At 31.3% G+C, this 15,560-nt stretch overlaps 2 protein-coding genes across 3 annotated transcripts in view; one reads left to right on the forward strand and one right to left on the reverse strand.

The window, feature by feature from the left end:
• The first annotated feature begins 148 nt into the window (after positions 1-148).
• On the forward strand, positions 149-5,776 carry LOC130897518 (intraflagellar transport protein 20 homolog). Its single transcript, XM_057806414.1, has 3 exons — positions 149-344; positions 4,425-4,579; positions 5,662-5,776. Exons 1-3 carry the CDS (start codon positions 221-223, stop codon positions 5,773-5,775), a joined length of 393 nt encoding a protein of 130 aa, XP_057662397.1. The 5' UTR covers positions 149-220; the 3' UTR covers position 5,776.
• Positions 5,777-13,489: 7,713 nt separating this feature from the next.
• The window catches only part of LOC130897516 (uncharacterized), a 63,559-nt gene continuing 61,488 nt past the window's right edge, over positions 13,490-15,560 (reverse strand). For both annotated transcript variants that reach the window (XM_057806412.1, XM_057806413.1), the window contains exons 10-11: positions 14,817-15,125; positions 13,490-13,797 (exon numbers count right to left, since the gene is read on the reverse strand). In XM_057806412.1, the coding sequence (XP_057662395.1) occupies positions 13,495-13,797; positions 14,817-15,125 (612 nt within the window). In that variant the 3' untranslated portion in view covers positions 13,490-13,494. The remainder of the gene's footprint in view (positions 13,798-14,816; positions 15,126-15,560) is intronic.

Consider the following 15,560-nt stretch of genomic DNA (forward strand, 5'->3'; position numbering starts at 1 on the left):
TGTTTTTATTGATCTGGCATTTCAAAATTATAAGTGACATAATTGGTAATTGTGAAATATAATTCATCTGGTTGAATTATCTGAAAATGTAAGTATTGTATATATTAATTTTTGTTATGAAGTGGTTTTAAATTATTTTAATATTCAGTTATTTGCTAGACTGACCCCAGCTGTCTATTACTATAGCAACCTCAATAGACATACATTTGCTACTTTTAAAATGACTGATTTATTAGCAAAATCAGGAATTTTCTTTGATGAAGTGGATAGAATATGTATTTTAGAGCCCGAAGTATCAAAATCGACCCATGAGCTTAAAGATGAATGTCAACTTTACACTGAAAGTAAGTACTTTGCAACGGTTCGTTTAAATTTAAATCTGTATTAATCTACAAAATACCTGAATGGAATAAATATAACATCAATATTTGTGTTTAGCAATAGAAGTTATGGAGAAAGAAATATCTTTGAAAATGTAGAGAGATGTATTTGGAGTCTAATAGGAAAATCGGATTCTCGGATTGTCTTTATCCAACTAAAATAATGCAACACGTAATATCAATATCTCTTCTTTAGATAACATATTAAGAGAAATGTATTTCTATTCTTGAAATTTCACTTGGTTATTTTATTATAACGAATCTTTGATATGAAAATAGATACAGAAAAAGTTAGAAACAGATAATTAAATAGTAGGAAAAGTATATATGAAAAAAAATTGTGAAAGCTCTCCATTATCATTATAGTATTTGAGAAGATATCCATGAATCATTTTGAGCTTTTTAACTTTTTTCTTATTGCTATACTCAAGTCATTTATTTTACTATTGTATGTAGTCTCACAATAAAAATCGAGGTAAACCATAAACTATAAGAATGTTTCTAAGCTAACACAGGACTAAAGCAAGAAGTTCCATTAGCTGCCACAATATTTTTTTATTTCATTTTAACGGGCCTCAAAAAAAAAATAAAAAGTTATAAAAGTTAAATGAAGGACTGTTACCAAATCTATTACAATACATAAATTATATTTTCTGGTACAGCTTGGTAACTTTAAGGAACTTCAGGACTTTGTTGATTACTGGCAAGCAGTTGAGTGTCTCCTTGATGTTAGTTTTCAGATCATACTGATGGCATAGGGTAGAGTATTGTCTGCAGTCAGTGAGGATGTGCTTAACAGACACAGGAACTTGACAATTTTAACAGACAGGACGAGTTTATAATGACATCAAATAGCTGTTATTAATGCGGAGTCTTCTTATTGTCACAGCTCCTCTCCTACTCAAAAAGTTTATGAGCATGTGAGTAGTTGATTGGTGGATGTTAGTAATGTTGAAGTACTCTTGCTCCATTTATTGCGCCAAGATTCTTGGATGAGGTTTTTGAAATTAGTCTTTATATCATTGGTAAGCTGAACTAGGATTTCAGAAGGATTCTGATAAGTTTCTTTGGCATGGCGATCTGCAGATTCGTTTCCAGTGATTCCAGCGTGGTATGGAAGCCAGATAAAAGAGACTGTTATATCAAGAGCAATGAGAGTGTGGTTTGGTGAGTATGGTTTTAATTGACTGTATGGACGAAAGAGAGTCAGTACATATAAGGATATGTTTCTGGGGAGAAGAGATAAATTTGAGAGCTTGAAGGATGCTCTATAGTTCAACAGTTTAAACACTACACGTCGAGGTAAGCGGATTGAATTCATGAGTTCGTAGTTTGTAGTGACTGCGCAGCCCACACCGGATTCACTTTTGGAGGCATCGGTATACCGAATTAGGTTGAAGGATTTTTTATGGAGAATTTCTAGAAATGCTTTCTTTACAAGAACGCTAGAATATTCATGTTTATTGTAATCGGTAAGTGAGATGTCTACTATGGGCATCTTTTTGGTCCAAGGAGAAAGAGAAGACAATTAATGGTTTTTATTTTTGAGTGGAAGTGTGAGCAACTGAGGGATGAAAGTAGCGAATGAAATAGATTAGGATTGGAAGATATTTTAGCAGTATATAACAGAAGAAGAGATAGTCATCGGATAGTGGTGGCTCATTAACTTCAACAAAATTCTCGCAAAATTCAAATTTTTCCAAATTTGCTGCCTAAATAAATTTTGTATTTATACCTCATTTCTAATTCTTTTTAAAGCCATCTTCTTTCATATTAAAACTGATTAAATTATGGCTTTGAATTTAAGAAAATTAATTACAGTTGAGTCGGGCTAGTCCGATATAATTGGAACCGAACAGTTTCAACAGTCTTTTTACTAATACTGAATATTACATGTACCAAGCATTATTGAGTGCAAAATACCCCACTGCGCCACTATTGGTGAATACGATTTTGTTTGTACTGCGGTGAGTCACCTGTGGAATCGTGCGTGTTGTGTAACAGTACTGTAGTGTTTTTTTGTTTGAAAGATTTGTGTTTTGAAATCTGAAAGGAAAGTGAAATTGCCACATAAACATGACACCTTAAGTCTTTAAAGACAAACTGGAAACATTAAAACGTTTGGATAGCGATGAAAGTGTCATAAAAATTGCAAAAGAGTTGAACGTTGACAAAGCCACAATATGTGACTGAAAAAAAAACCGTGCGAAGCTTCAATAATATTGCACAACATCTTCTGAGGTAACTCTTGAAAATCATCGGCAAATAGCGTGTCGGTCTCAGTATGACAAAGTTGACGAAGCACTTTTTCTGTGGCCAGTTAACTATAACTGGAGAACAGCGCTCTTCTAATCATGCTGTGGCGCAGGATTACCTCCCTAAAGGAAATTGTTCGCCTTAACAAATTTATAACGCCGAAGAAACCAGCCTTAATTTTAGAATTCTGCCAACAAAAAGCTTAGCTTCCAAAGCAGAAACTCGTGCTCCTCGTTTTAAGATGAGTAAGGACCGAGTAACAGTAATGGCTTGTTCTAATGCCGCCGGTAACCATAAACTTCCTCTCATGATGATAAGCAAAGCTACTAAGCCTCGAGCCTTCAAACATATCAACATGAAGTTACTTCCAGTCTATTATAGACACCAGAAAAGAGGCTGGATTGTTGGAAAATTATTTAAAGAAAGGTTAATGATCAATTCGTTCCTTCTGTTAAACAGTTTAGTAAGGAAAATGATCTACCCCCACATGCTATCCTTTTTAGCGACAAAGCACCGTCCCACCCAGACTTTGAAGAACTTACCTGGATAAAGGCAGCCTTTTTACCACCAAATGTGATACTTTTACTACAGTCAATGGACGAGGGAGTTATGCAAGCGCTGAAGTTGAGTACCGAAATCCTTGATTTAAGATCATACTACCCTTTTGGTACATACATACGTAAAGGATAATGACAATTGAGCAGCTGAGTCTTGGGAAAATGTTACAGCTGGAGCAATAATAAAATCTTGAAATAAACGATGGACATCTTTGCAGTTTGAAGGACAGTCTACAAAAAATGACACCGTTAACCTGATTCCACTGCTACACAATATTCCAGGTTGTAAGAATGCAGTCGAAGTAGACGTGAATGAATGGACGGCGGCAGGCGTCGATAGAGACTTTGACAGAAGATAACATCATCGCAGCCGTGACGCATGAGCAGGTTCAGTGTTACGAGGAGGGGAGCGGCGAAGAGTAAGGTTGCGTGGAGGAAGAGGAGACAATTTCGCACAATGGGGCAGTGTATATAATCTTTGCAATGAGGCAGCAGCTGCACTTGACTTGCCCCTCGCTACTTGGAGCAACAGTTTACTGCCACACCCATGTTCAAAAACAGACTGCCAAAGCTGTAACAAATGACGATGAGGAATTTTATGCCCAAAAAGAAACCTAAGTTTATTCTTATCTTCAGTACGATGTTTACTTACAATTTTTTTAACTGCATATTTCTTCTTTTGTTTATTGTGTCAATTTAGTCTGTACTTATTAAACAAATTATTTGTACTTTATTATCATTTCTTTTTAACATAAATCACTTTCCCGACTCCTTTGTCTACTCTGAATTTTGTAAAATATATTTTTACATTAGTCCAAATTATGTACTGTATTTACAAACAATTTCTGGAACGTGTTCAGACTAGCGAGACTTAAGTATATATATTAAAATAAAATATCTTAATCATGGATCGTTACTAGAAATAGGACGAATAAGGACCAATTTAAAAAAATTGGAGATTGTATGCTAACATATTGGTAGGTACAAGTTAAGCCATTGATCATAAATATCGATGATGAGATTTATGATGTTACCATATTTAATGGTCACTTTTTGAATAGTTATAATTCATTCACAAGGAATATTTCATAATTTTTTTATAATCATTAAGTTGCATGACTGAATACAATTATTTCTGTTATTAACAATCCTTTCTGAGTATTTGGTAAATATTAGTATCAGTATTACTGAAAACGATAGTATTAGGTTTTTCACAGAATTATTTCTATAGAAATTGAGGAATTTCAACGATTATCGAAAAAGTACGTTGATCTTGTCCAACAATTAGGAGATACTATTGAAAAAGAAAAAATGAAAGCAATAGGAGCCAGAAATATTTTGCAAAGTATGGAGAAGCAAAGAGAACATAATCAAGAACAACTACAGGTAACGATTTGAATTTAAATTTTGAAAACAAAAAACCAATCGTTTATTTGAATATTATCAAAATATTTAAATAAGTTATGAAGAATTTATTAAAAGTATAGCAGAAAACTTAAAAAATATATGAAATTAATTATTATTTATAGATCGCAATATAATGTATATTGAAATCATTCAAATAAAGCCTTAATTTAATTAAACTACTCTGATAACGTTAAGCTCACACATTATCCATTTAAATTTGATCTAAGAATGCTGTAGGAAACTATATAACCTAGTAATGAGCAATAAGGTTTTTGGTCAGGGTTTCCAGTCATTCCGAAATTAATGGAAACGAAGAGACCTATATATACTTGCCATGAAAGCCTTTTACTGACCGAAAAGTTTACTGATTTAGGAAAATACATCTAACAGAAGACTTTCAGGAAGGAAATGGATTCCTGGATTTTAGTTATTTTTTGCTACACCATGTTACAAGACTGCCGTCTAAGGACGTTCTTAATAGGACACTGATGACTGCAGATTCTATGGAAAAGATGGAAAAACTTCAGATCGGTTAATAACAAGATGTCTTGCCTTCTTTTAGTAGCTGGGAGATGATCTTATTGAAAATATATTGGAACCTCTGAACAGGGGGGACCTATAGGTGCTTCAGTCGTCGAGGGCACAATAGAAATTATAGGTCGCAGTATAACGTTTTATCCCATATATATATCATATAAATCCAATAAAATAGGTCAACAAAGATTATTTAGCATGATAAAAATTTTTCAAAAATACCCCGAATAATGCACTGATCCGTTTTTACAATAAAGTGGTTATTTTGTACTGTTTGATACTAATTTTTCTTTGTTTTTGAATATATTATCTTCATTACTTTAGAGTAATTTACACGATAAATATTTTTATTTAGTGGTACGATTTACAAAAAAATATATCTGTTTTACTATAAAGTCATAACATTTGAAATATGCAATGATTTCAATTTTTGTTCATGATACAAATTGTGATTTTATATCAATTTCATCATGTCCTCTCGGCAATAAATAAGCTGTATCATATAAACTTAAAACCCTATTTTTTAGGCAATGGTTTCCGAGAAAACGATGGAATTGGAGCGTTTGAAAATTCAACTTATTTCTTTACAAAAAACAGAAATGGAACAGCTAGAAATAATAAATCAATTGACTCACTGTTGAAGGATTTATTTTATTTTGACATATACCAATTAAGTATAATTATATAATCAGCTCCACATTTAATCATTAAGCAACATGTCTTACAGCAAATCATTCATGAGGCTTTGCATGAATTCTTCATAAAAAGTTTTTGGTAACTATTTTCTTTTCTAGATTAAATGTATTTTGATTGGTGGTGTCTGAAATTTCGTATTTAGTACATTACACATAGGCTGATGTCTGCATATCTGAGATATAATTTTCCCTTTCATTCCAGTGCGCTTTTATGATGGAATATCTCTTGTTTTTTTTTAATTTTTTCTATCCAAAATTAAATGATGTAGTGAAGCACTCAAAAACAAGTCCTTACTCGAAGATCGAGATTTCTCGCACTGCAAGAAATATAATCATCTATTTCTATGCACCAGGTACTTTCAGTTCTGGTTTTGATCTCGACGATATTTTGTATATAACACCAGCCGCAGAAATTAATTTGGTATATCACACTGTTAAGTAAGATTTTTGCCTGTCCTGCTGTTGAAAGGATTATCAAGAGTAGAAACGTTACATTGATAAGCCAGAATTATGTACGAAAGCCATTGAAAATATTTTTCACTCAGAAACAGAGGAGACAAAAAACTATGCTACTTGCATTTCGTTCATAATGTACTACTGAGCGCTTTGAGTACATTAATGAGATAATGAGGGAAATGAGATTGCAAGAACAGAAATGCATGAGTCATTATGCCTCTTCCGCTCAAAGTTATCTCAAATACAAAAGGATTGTTTTTTCGGCTACCAGACGAAACATACAAACTGACTGAATTTTAAAAAACTGAAGCCATCGAAGACCTTGACAAATTTTACAAAATTGTAAACTTATATACAGACAAACGTTTTAATTTATCAGATAACATTTTCGCTAAACTGCAAGTCATAAACCTGAAAAATGAAGTTTTGACATGATTGAGATTGCTGTAAGTTTATTAAACTTAACAAACGATGTTTCAGTGGATAACTTATTATGAAGAATTTAACTTAATGAAATCATCCTTGGACGTAGTAGTGGGAAATTGTTAAGACACTACTGCACAAAAACTCTAAACAGTTTCCAAGCAATTATACCAAGAATATAGTTAAACTAGTATCCCTCATATTAAGTCCCAGCCTCAAACTGCTTTCCAGAACGCGTTTTTTCCCAAATGAATTTAAAATGGTCCTCTGTCAGAAATAAATCCTCTGTAAATTTAATGAATGCAGAATTACTTATCCAATTCAATCTGGAGCTATCTATATTTAAAAAAAAATGAAAAAGTTAAATATTCAGGGAAGTTTAAACTATAAATTACGTTTTCTATGGGTCTATCATCAATATCATTGTAAATTAATTTGAAACTCAGATAAAAGAAATTTTAAATGTATCTTCCTAAATTGATCAAATACATTGCATGACTTGCACCAGATGATAAATGCATTTTAGGGAGTTGTGTTGGGTAATAAATAAATAAAATCAGTGTACTTGCTTTTTATTTTTCCTGATGATTATAAATAAGAAAAGTCCACGCTACAAACATGTACCTAATATCTAAATATGAAATTTGTGTATATTTTTCATGAATTTTTTCATGTGTGAAGCAAGTACCCTAGCTGAAATCAGAAAAATTGTTTTTAATTTGTTTAGTGACCTGTACATTCAGCGAAACTTCAATATAAACACTTGATTTCTAAAAGAGAAGTCAAGAATCTAATTGAGAATTGCTTCAATACAATATTTCGTATAAGGCAAATGTAAAAATTATTTTTATTATGTTTAAAGAGGCACTAAAGTAAAATTAAAATCTATGCTATATTGAATATATCGATTAGGAAACCAACAGCTGAAAAACAAGACAAAATGTTAATAAAAAGAAAAAATCCCATTCGATATAATTCAATAAAACTTAAAGTAGAGTACAATTCATTTTTTTTTGCTTTTTTTATAGTATATGAACTTAACTTTAATTTACTGTGTTGCTGCTACAAAAAATACTTCCTAACAAAATCATAATTTCCAAAAAAGGCTGTGGAACTACCAGATTCGTGTGAGAGAAAAAATAGATGAGGAAAAGGTCTTATCCAGCTTACGGTTATATACTCAACGTTTAATTATCCCAAACTATGTCCAAGAAGCTTCGAATGAAATTCTATTAAAATACAAGCTCTAATGTTAAAAATAACTTTACTACCAGAATTTAGTTACATTGGGAAACATTGATATTATCTAAAAGTATAGTAAAAGATATAGAAGAAAATGTATACACTGCACCTAACAATTTTTAAACTTATATTTTCTTTGCGTTGTGACATAATGTAACCAGCTTTATACGTTATTAAAGGCACTAGTTTTGTGATCAAAATGACCAGCACGCCTGTTAGAATAGAAATATTTCTGTTTAAGAATGTGCTGCTTCCATAGCGCTTGTAAAGCAAAGCTTGCTCTAAATTGAAATTACACAATGTATTCCGTCTAGAGTACTGACACAATTTAGGGAACTGAGAAAAGGCTGTCGTAGGAATATAGCAATAATTAAGATAATTTTTTGCGAATGCAGTCGCTTTGTTACAAGGACTACACAGCAGTAAAAATTTTTTGGTGAAATTACCAGATTAGTCAAGATAAATTTCGAAGGGGATGAACAATCGAGTTACAATTTAATCTCAGACGACAAAAATTTGCGTCGTTAGTTTGTCCAAAAATACAGACACGGGAAAGACTGTCAATGAGGCAGTGTAAGAAAATAGACATCCTAGCAAACGATACTCCTAATTCTCGTAAGGAAGTGCTATAGTCTGGAGTAACATTAGTTTGCGGTCCTGTACGGAGTCTAGGCGTTAGCTCCATTAAACTCTTTTCGCATGATATAGGTCGTAGGGTTGAGCTAAGTGAGCTTTCATAGAAACTGGCAGAAATGTGGGTTCAGACGTATCAAGATGCAATTAGAATCCAAGTTGTAACTATGCCTTGAAGATGTTATCAGGGCAATACACATCTAATATTACAATGAGATTGAATAGTGAAACATTTTTGCTAAAATTCCTAATTCGTTTTTCTCAATTTTTGTGACGTTAGAATGCTTTTGATTATAAAAACTGTGTAATTTAGCACCTATACAGCGTTAGATTGATACAGCGATACCGATAATGAGAGTTAGCAATCTGTCTTTGACATATCCATTTCATTGTGTGACATCTCGTTATCTATATTTGACGTATCCATTTAGACTTGTATATAAGTTCTGATTAGGTAAGGTGACTGTAATAAAAAAGCTTTCTATTGTGAAAATGATTAGAATTAGTCTACAGCATCAGAATTAACATTTCAAAATCAGTATTCGACCTATCCACATTTCATAGTATCATACTTACATAGAAGTTGTGGTTAGTTAAGGCGTCTACTGTCTCGTTAGGTAGTATCTGATGGTTAACATGTGAAATTTAATATGTGAACCTACCTAAATAAACATAAAATAGCTTAATCAATAAAATGTGTAAAATTTATTCATGCCGAACTTGACCATCTCCCCTTAATTTAATGATTTTGCTACTCAGTAATTTTAGTTACAAGAACTACAATTGTTACTAAAAATAAAATTATACTTATTATAAAAATATTATGAGCCGCGAAGACATGGATCTGTGCTTAAAAAAATGAGAGTATAGTGATTTCGGCAATTTTAACAAACATGCTGATAAGAAAAATGACATATATTATTTGAAAAATATTTTTCATTCACTCACTCAACATTTTTTTTTGCATTTTTTCAGCTCTAAAAGACGAGTAAATTTTGTGTTGATGTCTTGTTTTCTTTTTCAAGTTTTCGATAAAAAATAATATTTAACTACTATAGCCATCTATACAGGCTCTGTTAGAAAAGTAGCTAAAAACTAATATAAGTATTTTAGTGTTATCTAAATACATTATTAGCTGTACAAACATTCGATCAGGCGGAATTTCTTTTTCAAACTTTCATATTCAAAAAAATGATAACATTGAAAAGTGCAAAAAACTTGACGAATTAGTATGCCAGTAAAATACGTAGTTGGTCAATAAAATTTTCAAAAAAAATCGCGCCTTTCAATAGCAGTATCGTTGGAAGAAATTTTAAATTATCATAAATACACTGACACTCATAAGGACACTGTCTGGTTCATCGAGCCTTCCAAATATCGGCTCCGGCTCGAAGTACCAGATAGTGTAATTGTGAATATTAGTGGTAGCATCAGTAAACATTATGAATTTACTGGGTTAAAGCAACTATTCATTTATCGATATATAAGATTTTAATAGTAGTAGATAATACTTCAATGATAAATTGATTATTTTCAAAGATTTTAGAAATGAGCTTATCTAGAACTCCCAAAGACTGCCTGGTTTTTCTGCATCTTTTCAATTATATAATCAAAATGTATTAAAAATGATATTTGTGAAAAATTTTAAAATATGTTTGATGTATTACAATTGTTTTTTGAAACAATAGAGGTTAATAAAGAATCCCTTTAGATGTTCTATAACTACAATGTACACAAAATAAAATTCACCTGAAAAAAAGTTGTTTGATAAGAATATCAAAATTATATACATGTGAAATGGCATTTGTAAACTTAAGTTTTTAAAAATATAATTAACTCTCTACAGTCAACTTAAAAGTAACCATTTCCATTTACTTATTTAATTCATTAATACTACAAAAGGAGAGGTTATTTGCTGCAAACTTTTTTTGTTGTTTTTATTTATTTTTTGTATTAGATTGAATGCTCTCACTTTATGTATTTTAATTAAACTATTCAATATGGTGTTTTTGCGTCTATTTTGTTTGAATAAATGAAAACGCTCTTAAAAAACACCTAAATGTATAAAAAACACTAACTGTAAAATACGCAAAGATGGTAGATCTGCCTCGAGAAAAAAAGTCGAACGAGTGCATTTACAGTGTGTTTTTTTGTTATTTTCAATATTACTTGGCAGATCTAAAGTTAAGACGAAGTAAAAATCATCTTATCAAAAAAACATCAAATAATTCATTCACACCGATGTTAACAATTTAAATTCGCTAAAAAATCTGTACTAAACTCAACATAAAAAACTATAACATTATACTGAAACAAAGCATATTAATCGGTGTGATATTAAAAAATTTTGGAAAGAATAATGCTGGAAAATTTTCAAAATACCTCGACTCAAAAAACTGTTTTGATACAGATAAGTCGGCCCAGACAGAAACGTGCTACAAGAAACTATTTGTAACATCACAGAAACGTTATCGAGATACATTTTCTACAACATTTCAATGCAATATTACGACATATTATTGAGATTTCTAAAATGTACAAAATTACTTAGTTCTTAAATCAACTGGTAATGTTCCGATAACATGATTATCTAAAAATTTAGTACACATTGAGGAAAAAGTACAAACAAAATGTTATAAGACTATATTATTCATTGACGCAGTAACTTTTATAATCTCAAAAACACCGAGAATATTAGAAATTCTAGCGTCGCCAAGTCAGTTTCCCGGTACGTTTCTTTCCGGTCCGACGTCTTGAGGTAAGGGGATATAAGGAGACAGGAAAAACGGGATCGGGATTAAGGACAAGATTACACTTAACAAAAGTATTGAGCGTACTTTTCAACAAAAAAAAAATATTTTCGTAATCCAACTACGAGCTAATCACAAATGGAAGGAGGTGTAACCATAAATTAACAGAAAACAAAATAAAAAATACGATAATAAAAAAAATGGAATCACCTCCCCGCACAAAAATATATTAGCTAATCAGTATTATTTATATATATAAATATGCACAACATAACAAAAAGCCATTCGGCGCCCCTTTCTGCATGGGGAGTGAGCCGATTCACAACTTTTTTTATTATAATAAATATGTATATAAGCGCAGAGTATACGGCATGTCAGATCGTATTGTTAGGTGTCCTTTTTCGCTACTTACGGAGCACCCTACATGTCTGCACTGAAACTAATATGGCAGTTGTCATTTTTTTGGGCGTCGCAAGAAACGACGCGCAACGATTCTGCATGCCGCTTATTATTCAAGCCAAATACTAACCTTAAGATCGGAAGTAGCATAAAGCAAAAACCTGAAAATCGCGCGATGTACTTATTCATATACAACGTTTGCAACTTCTTTTACTAATTTTTTTATATATAATAGTGACAATTTTAGAATAAAACATCCGTTATTTAGGGGTAAGGTATTGTTCGATATGTAATATAAATTGGTAGGGTCAAAGTCTCATATAAAGTACATTTGAAAAAATAAAACAATATTAAAAATAACTATAAGTTCTCAAATTTTTATGATGGCAGTACTCTCTCACCTAGACAACTCGATACAAGAGCGCGACTATAATGATTATAGTCCTTTAAGCCCCTCAGGATAAGTAATGAAAGAATTTCTCGCATACATTCTACAAGGTTCTGATGGTTCTTTTGCTTGAGGGTTTTAAACTAAGAATTCAAAAGAACAACAATTTTTAATAACATTGGGCTGCATAAGTTGCAAAGTACCATTTTTTTCATAATTAGACGAAGCGCTTGGAAATATTTCTTTCAAACAGTTTGAAGTCTGTTCGGTGTAAGTTGGGTGCCTCAATGAATGTTTACTGCCGCCATAGTGTTATCGAAAGATATTATGTGAAGCTATAAAATCGATTAAAGCTAAAAAAATCTATTTTCTTCATTAGATCGAGAACTTAGTAACTAATATGTTAAATTTTATCGAAGTTTGTTAATGAATTGATATTCTCTATATTCGAAGTAGTCTTGCTTAACTTTCAGTTGATATTTTGTAGTTTTGTAGCAGTATTATTTCTCTCAATAATTCATAGTTAAAGCCTAGTCGACAAAGGCTTCCATCTTCAATTCATAATGTCAAGTTTCAAAATATACAAACAATTATACAAACTGCTAATTCAAGGTTGCTAGACATTATTAATAGTTAAGAGGTATTAATAAATATTTTTCCTGAATCAATAGTCATATGCAAATTCTGTTTTATCGTTACCAACATATTTTGCACTTTGAAAAATAATTGGTAAACATTAAATGATGTTTCGCTCCGTACAAAACCACTTGAAATCAACCACTTCTACTTTAAAATTTTGGTAATAGAACTGAAGTATCATCAGTGTTCTTAATTTAAATTTTCATCTCGATGAACTGTACCTAATATAACTGGTGTTATGTATAAATACATGAATTATATTAAGGGAAAATTTCTGTACGTTTTTCTATATTCAGTTTATATGATGCGTCAATTCTATTTTATAAACTACTAGACGATTTTATGAAATATAAATACTGGGACTTTTAACCAGTTTAGTCAAAATATAAACAAGATTTATTTGAATACATCATCTTAATTATTTCAAACCAAAGAAAACTGAAGAAACTACAAAATAGATGTAAGGAATTTTCTTTTATCTTCCAGAAGAAAACTGAAGAAACTACAAAATAGATGTATCGAATTTTCTTTTATCTTCAAGAAGAAAACTGAAGAAACTACAAAATAGATGTATCGAATTTTCTTTTATCTTCCAATTTTATGGAAATTTACCATATTCAAGTTGCAATTTTTCGTCAGAAATGTACACCATTAAAATTATATACACAGTTTTATATTTAAAGCGCATCATTTTTTCGAGTTTCGCTAATACTTCCCCGATCTATATTAATTTTCTCATACAGTGGCAGCCGCGAGACCAGAGGCCATCATGTGCTTCATGATGTAATATTCATCCAAAGATGAGTATCCATTGCAATCAACAAATAGCGAAAGTTCTCGATTGCCTTCTTGTGAAATCAGTGCCGAAATATCGAATGATTGTTCACTTTCAGGTAAACAGTCAATGTGGGATTGCTGAATTGTACTAATATCTGAGAGGAGTTGTTCTCCATCCTGGCTGATATCTTCGCGAAGTTGTTGATTTGAAGCAGGACTTGGTAAGTTAGACCTGATTTCTTTCAAACATTTTTGACACACCTAAATAACAAATATATTATGTAGATAAAATATGATCAAGCTGTACATCTGATTAAATTATATACTTCTATGAGAAGTTTTATGCTTATACAACATAAAGTTTAGGAAGAAGGAGAAAAGGAAGAAGCACTCTGGGGATGCCCTTCTAGGCTGAAGTACTTTAAAAAATTTCCATGGTACTTTGATCTGCTAGAAACAGAACTTTTTAATAATTTGAATTCAGGTTTCACAACTTTCAGGAAGCACCTTAGATTTATAAGAAACTGCTGAGTGCAGATTTTGTGGGGAAATAAAAGAAATAATTTCTGATGTAACCTTAGGTTTAGTTAAAAATATACTGATCTCATATTCTGAGGAAATGCATCCAAATTTTCAGTATAAAGAAAATTTTAAATATAGCTCCCAGGTCAAGTAAGATTTATGGAAGGATAGGTAAAAAAGTATCATTCTTGATCTAATAATTTTGACAGTTCATCTCGAGTTTATTAAGCGTCAAAAGCATGTGAATTCTTACATGATCAATTTTCAAATTAGACGGATGTTATAGAAGGTCAATAAAATATAAATTCCAATCAATATGTCTTTTTGAAATTGAGTCATATGTAGATGGAAGTGAAAATATCAAAAAAGATTTAGAAGAAAGGAAAACAAGAAGCGACGAAGAAATATAGGAATTGTAACTCAACTAAGCTGAAGATAGCTAGATGCATGAAATGAGAATATTATGTATTAAGATAATACTCAAAAAACTATTGAAAAATGTATTAACGACGTGAAAATAGGTAACAAGACAATACTCAAGAAACTGTTGAAAAGTGTATTAACGAAATGAGAATAGGTAACAAGAAAATGTTGAAAAGTGTATTTATAAAATGAGAGGACACAAAAAACAGCTGTGGCACTAATATATCACAGATATTGGTAAGTTGGAAAAATACGGATAAAACTCAAAGCGAAACAAGACAGAAATCTACTAGTCTTTAAAATCGCAATATAATTAAGGCAATGGTTATACATACATCTTCGCCATCCCAAATACTTCTTAGTTTATCATCCCAATCCATCAACTGTTTTTTGTTACCCATAGGCCAATCATTGTTGCTACTAGTTTTATTCATTCGACAATTTTCGCACATGTAATCCTCGTATTTCCAAACATCTTTATTGAAAATACTTTCCGGACGTTGGACGACATGTATAGGACATACACTAGAATTTTCCTTATTCAAAGCAGACTTCATATTACCGGGACAGGTGCAGCGATCAAGTGAGTAAGTTTCATCTTTATTGCAATTTTTGAGCTGAGAAAGTGGAGAATACTTCATTTCCTAGAAAAAAAAATCGAGCTGTTACAAGGAAGCTAGATAATATTTTATTTGATAACAAAAAAGTCTAAAACCTAAATAATGCAGTCTTTTTATTACTTCTCAATTCCCTTCAATTTCCCATAAGATTATAATACAGCTCACATTTCGGCAGCTTTATAGCATTAGAACCCGTTGTAACTTTTTTGTTTGTTCCTAGGACTAATGATTTTTTCTATAAAAAGCTATTCTACCTGCTCTTTTTAATGTTGTTTTAGACAATCTAAACTAAAAGAAATGAATTAAAACGTTTATATAATAGTACCCTCAATGTAATCTATAAAAAGATAAGCAAGTTTTAACAAGAATGCGACCTTGTCCTATACATAGATAATACTAATTATTCATTACATAGGTGGAATTCCTCGAATTTACATAATATTCACAAGTGTAGGAAAA

This window comes from Diorhabda carinulata, chromosome 8, assembly GCF_026250575.1.
Source record: "Diorhabda carinulata isolate Delta chromosome 8, icDioCari1.1, whole genome shotgun sequence".
Taxonomy (NCBI): Eukaryota; Metazoa; Arthropoda; class Insecta; order Coleoptera; family Chrysomelidae; genus Diorhabda; species Diorhabda carinulata.

Coding starts and splice junctions, on each gene's coding strand:
- LOC130897518 (XM_057806414.1), top strand. CDS start 221: ATGACTGATTTATTAGCAAAATCAGGAATTTTCTTTGATGAAGTGGAT. Junction 345..4,424: donor ATGTCAACTTTACACTGAAA/GTAAGTACTTTG, acceptor TTATTTCTATAG/AAATTGAGGAATTTCAACGA. Junction 4,580..5,661: donor ATAATCAAGAACAACTACAG/GTAACGATTTGA, acceptor CCTATTTTTTAG/GCAATGGTTTCCGAGAAAAC.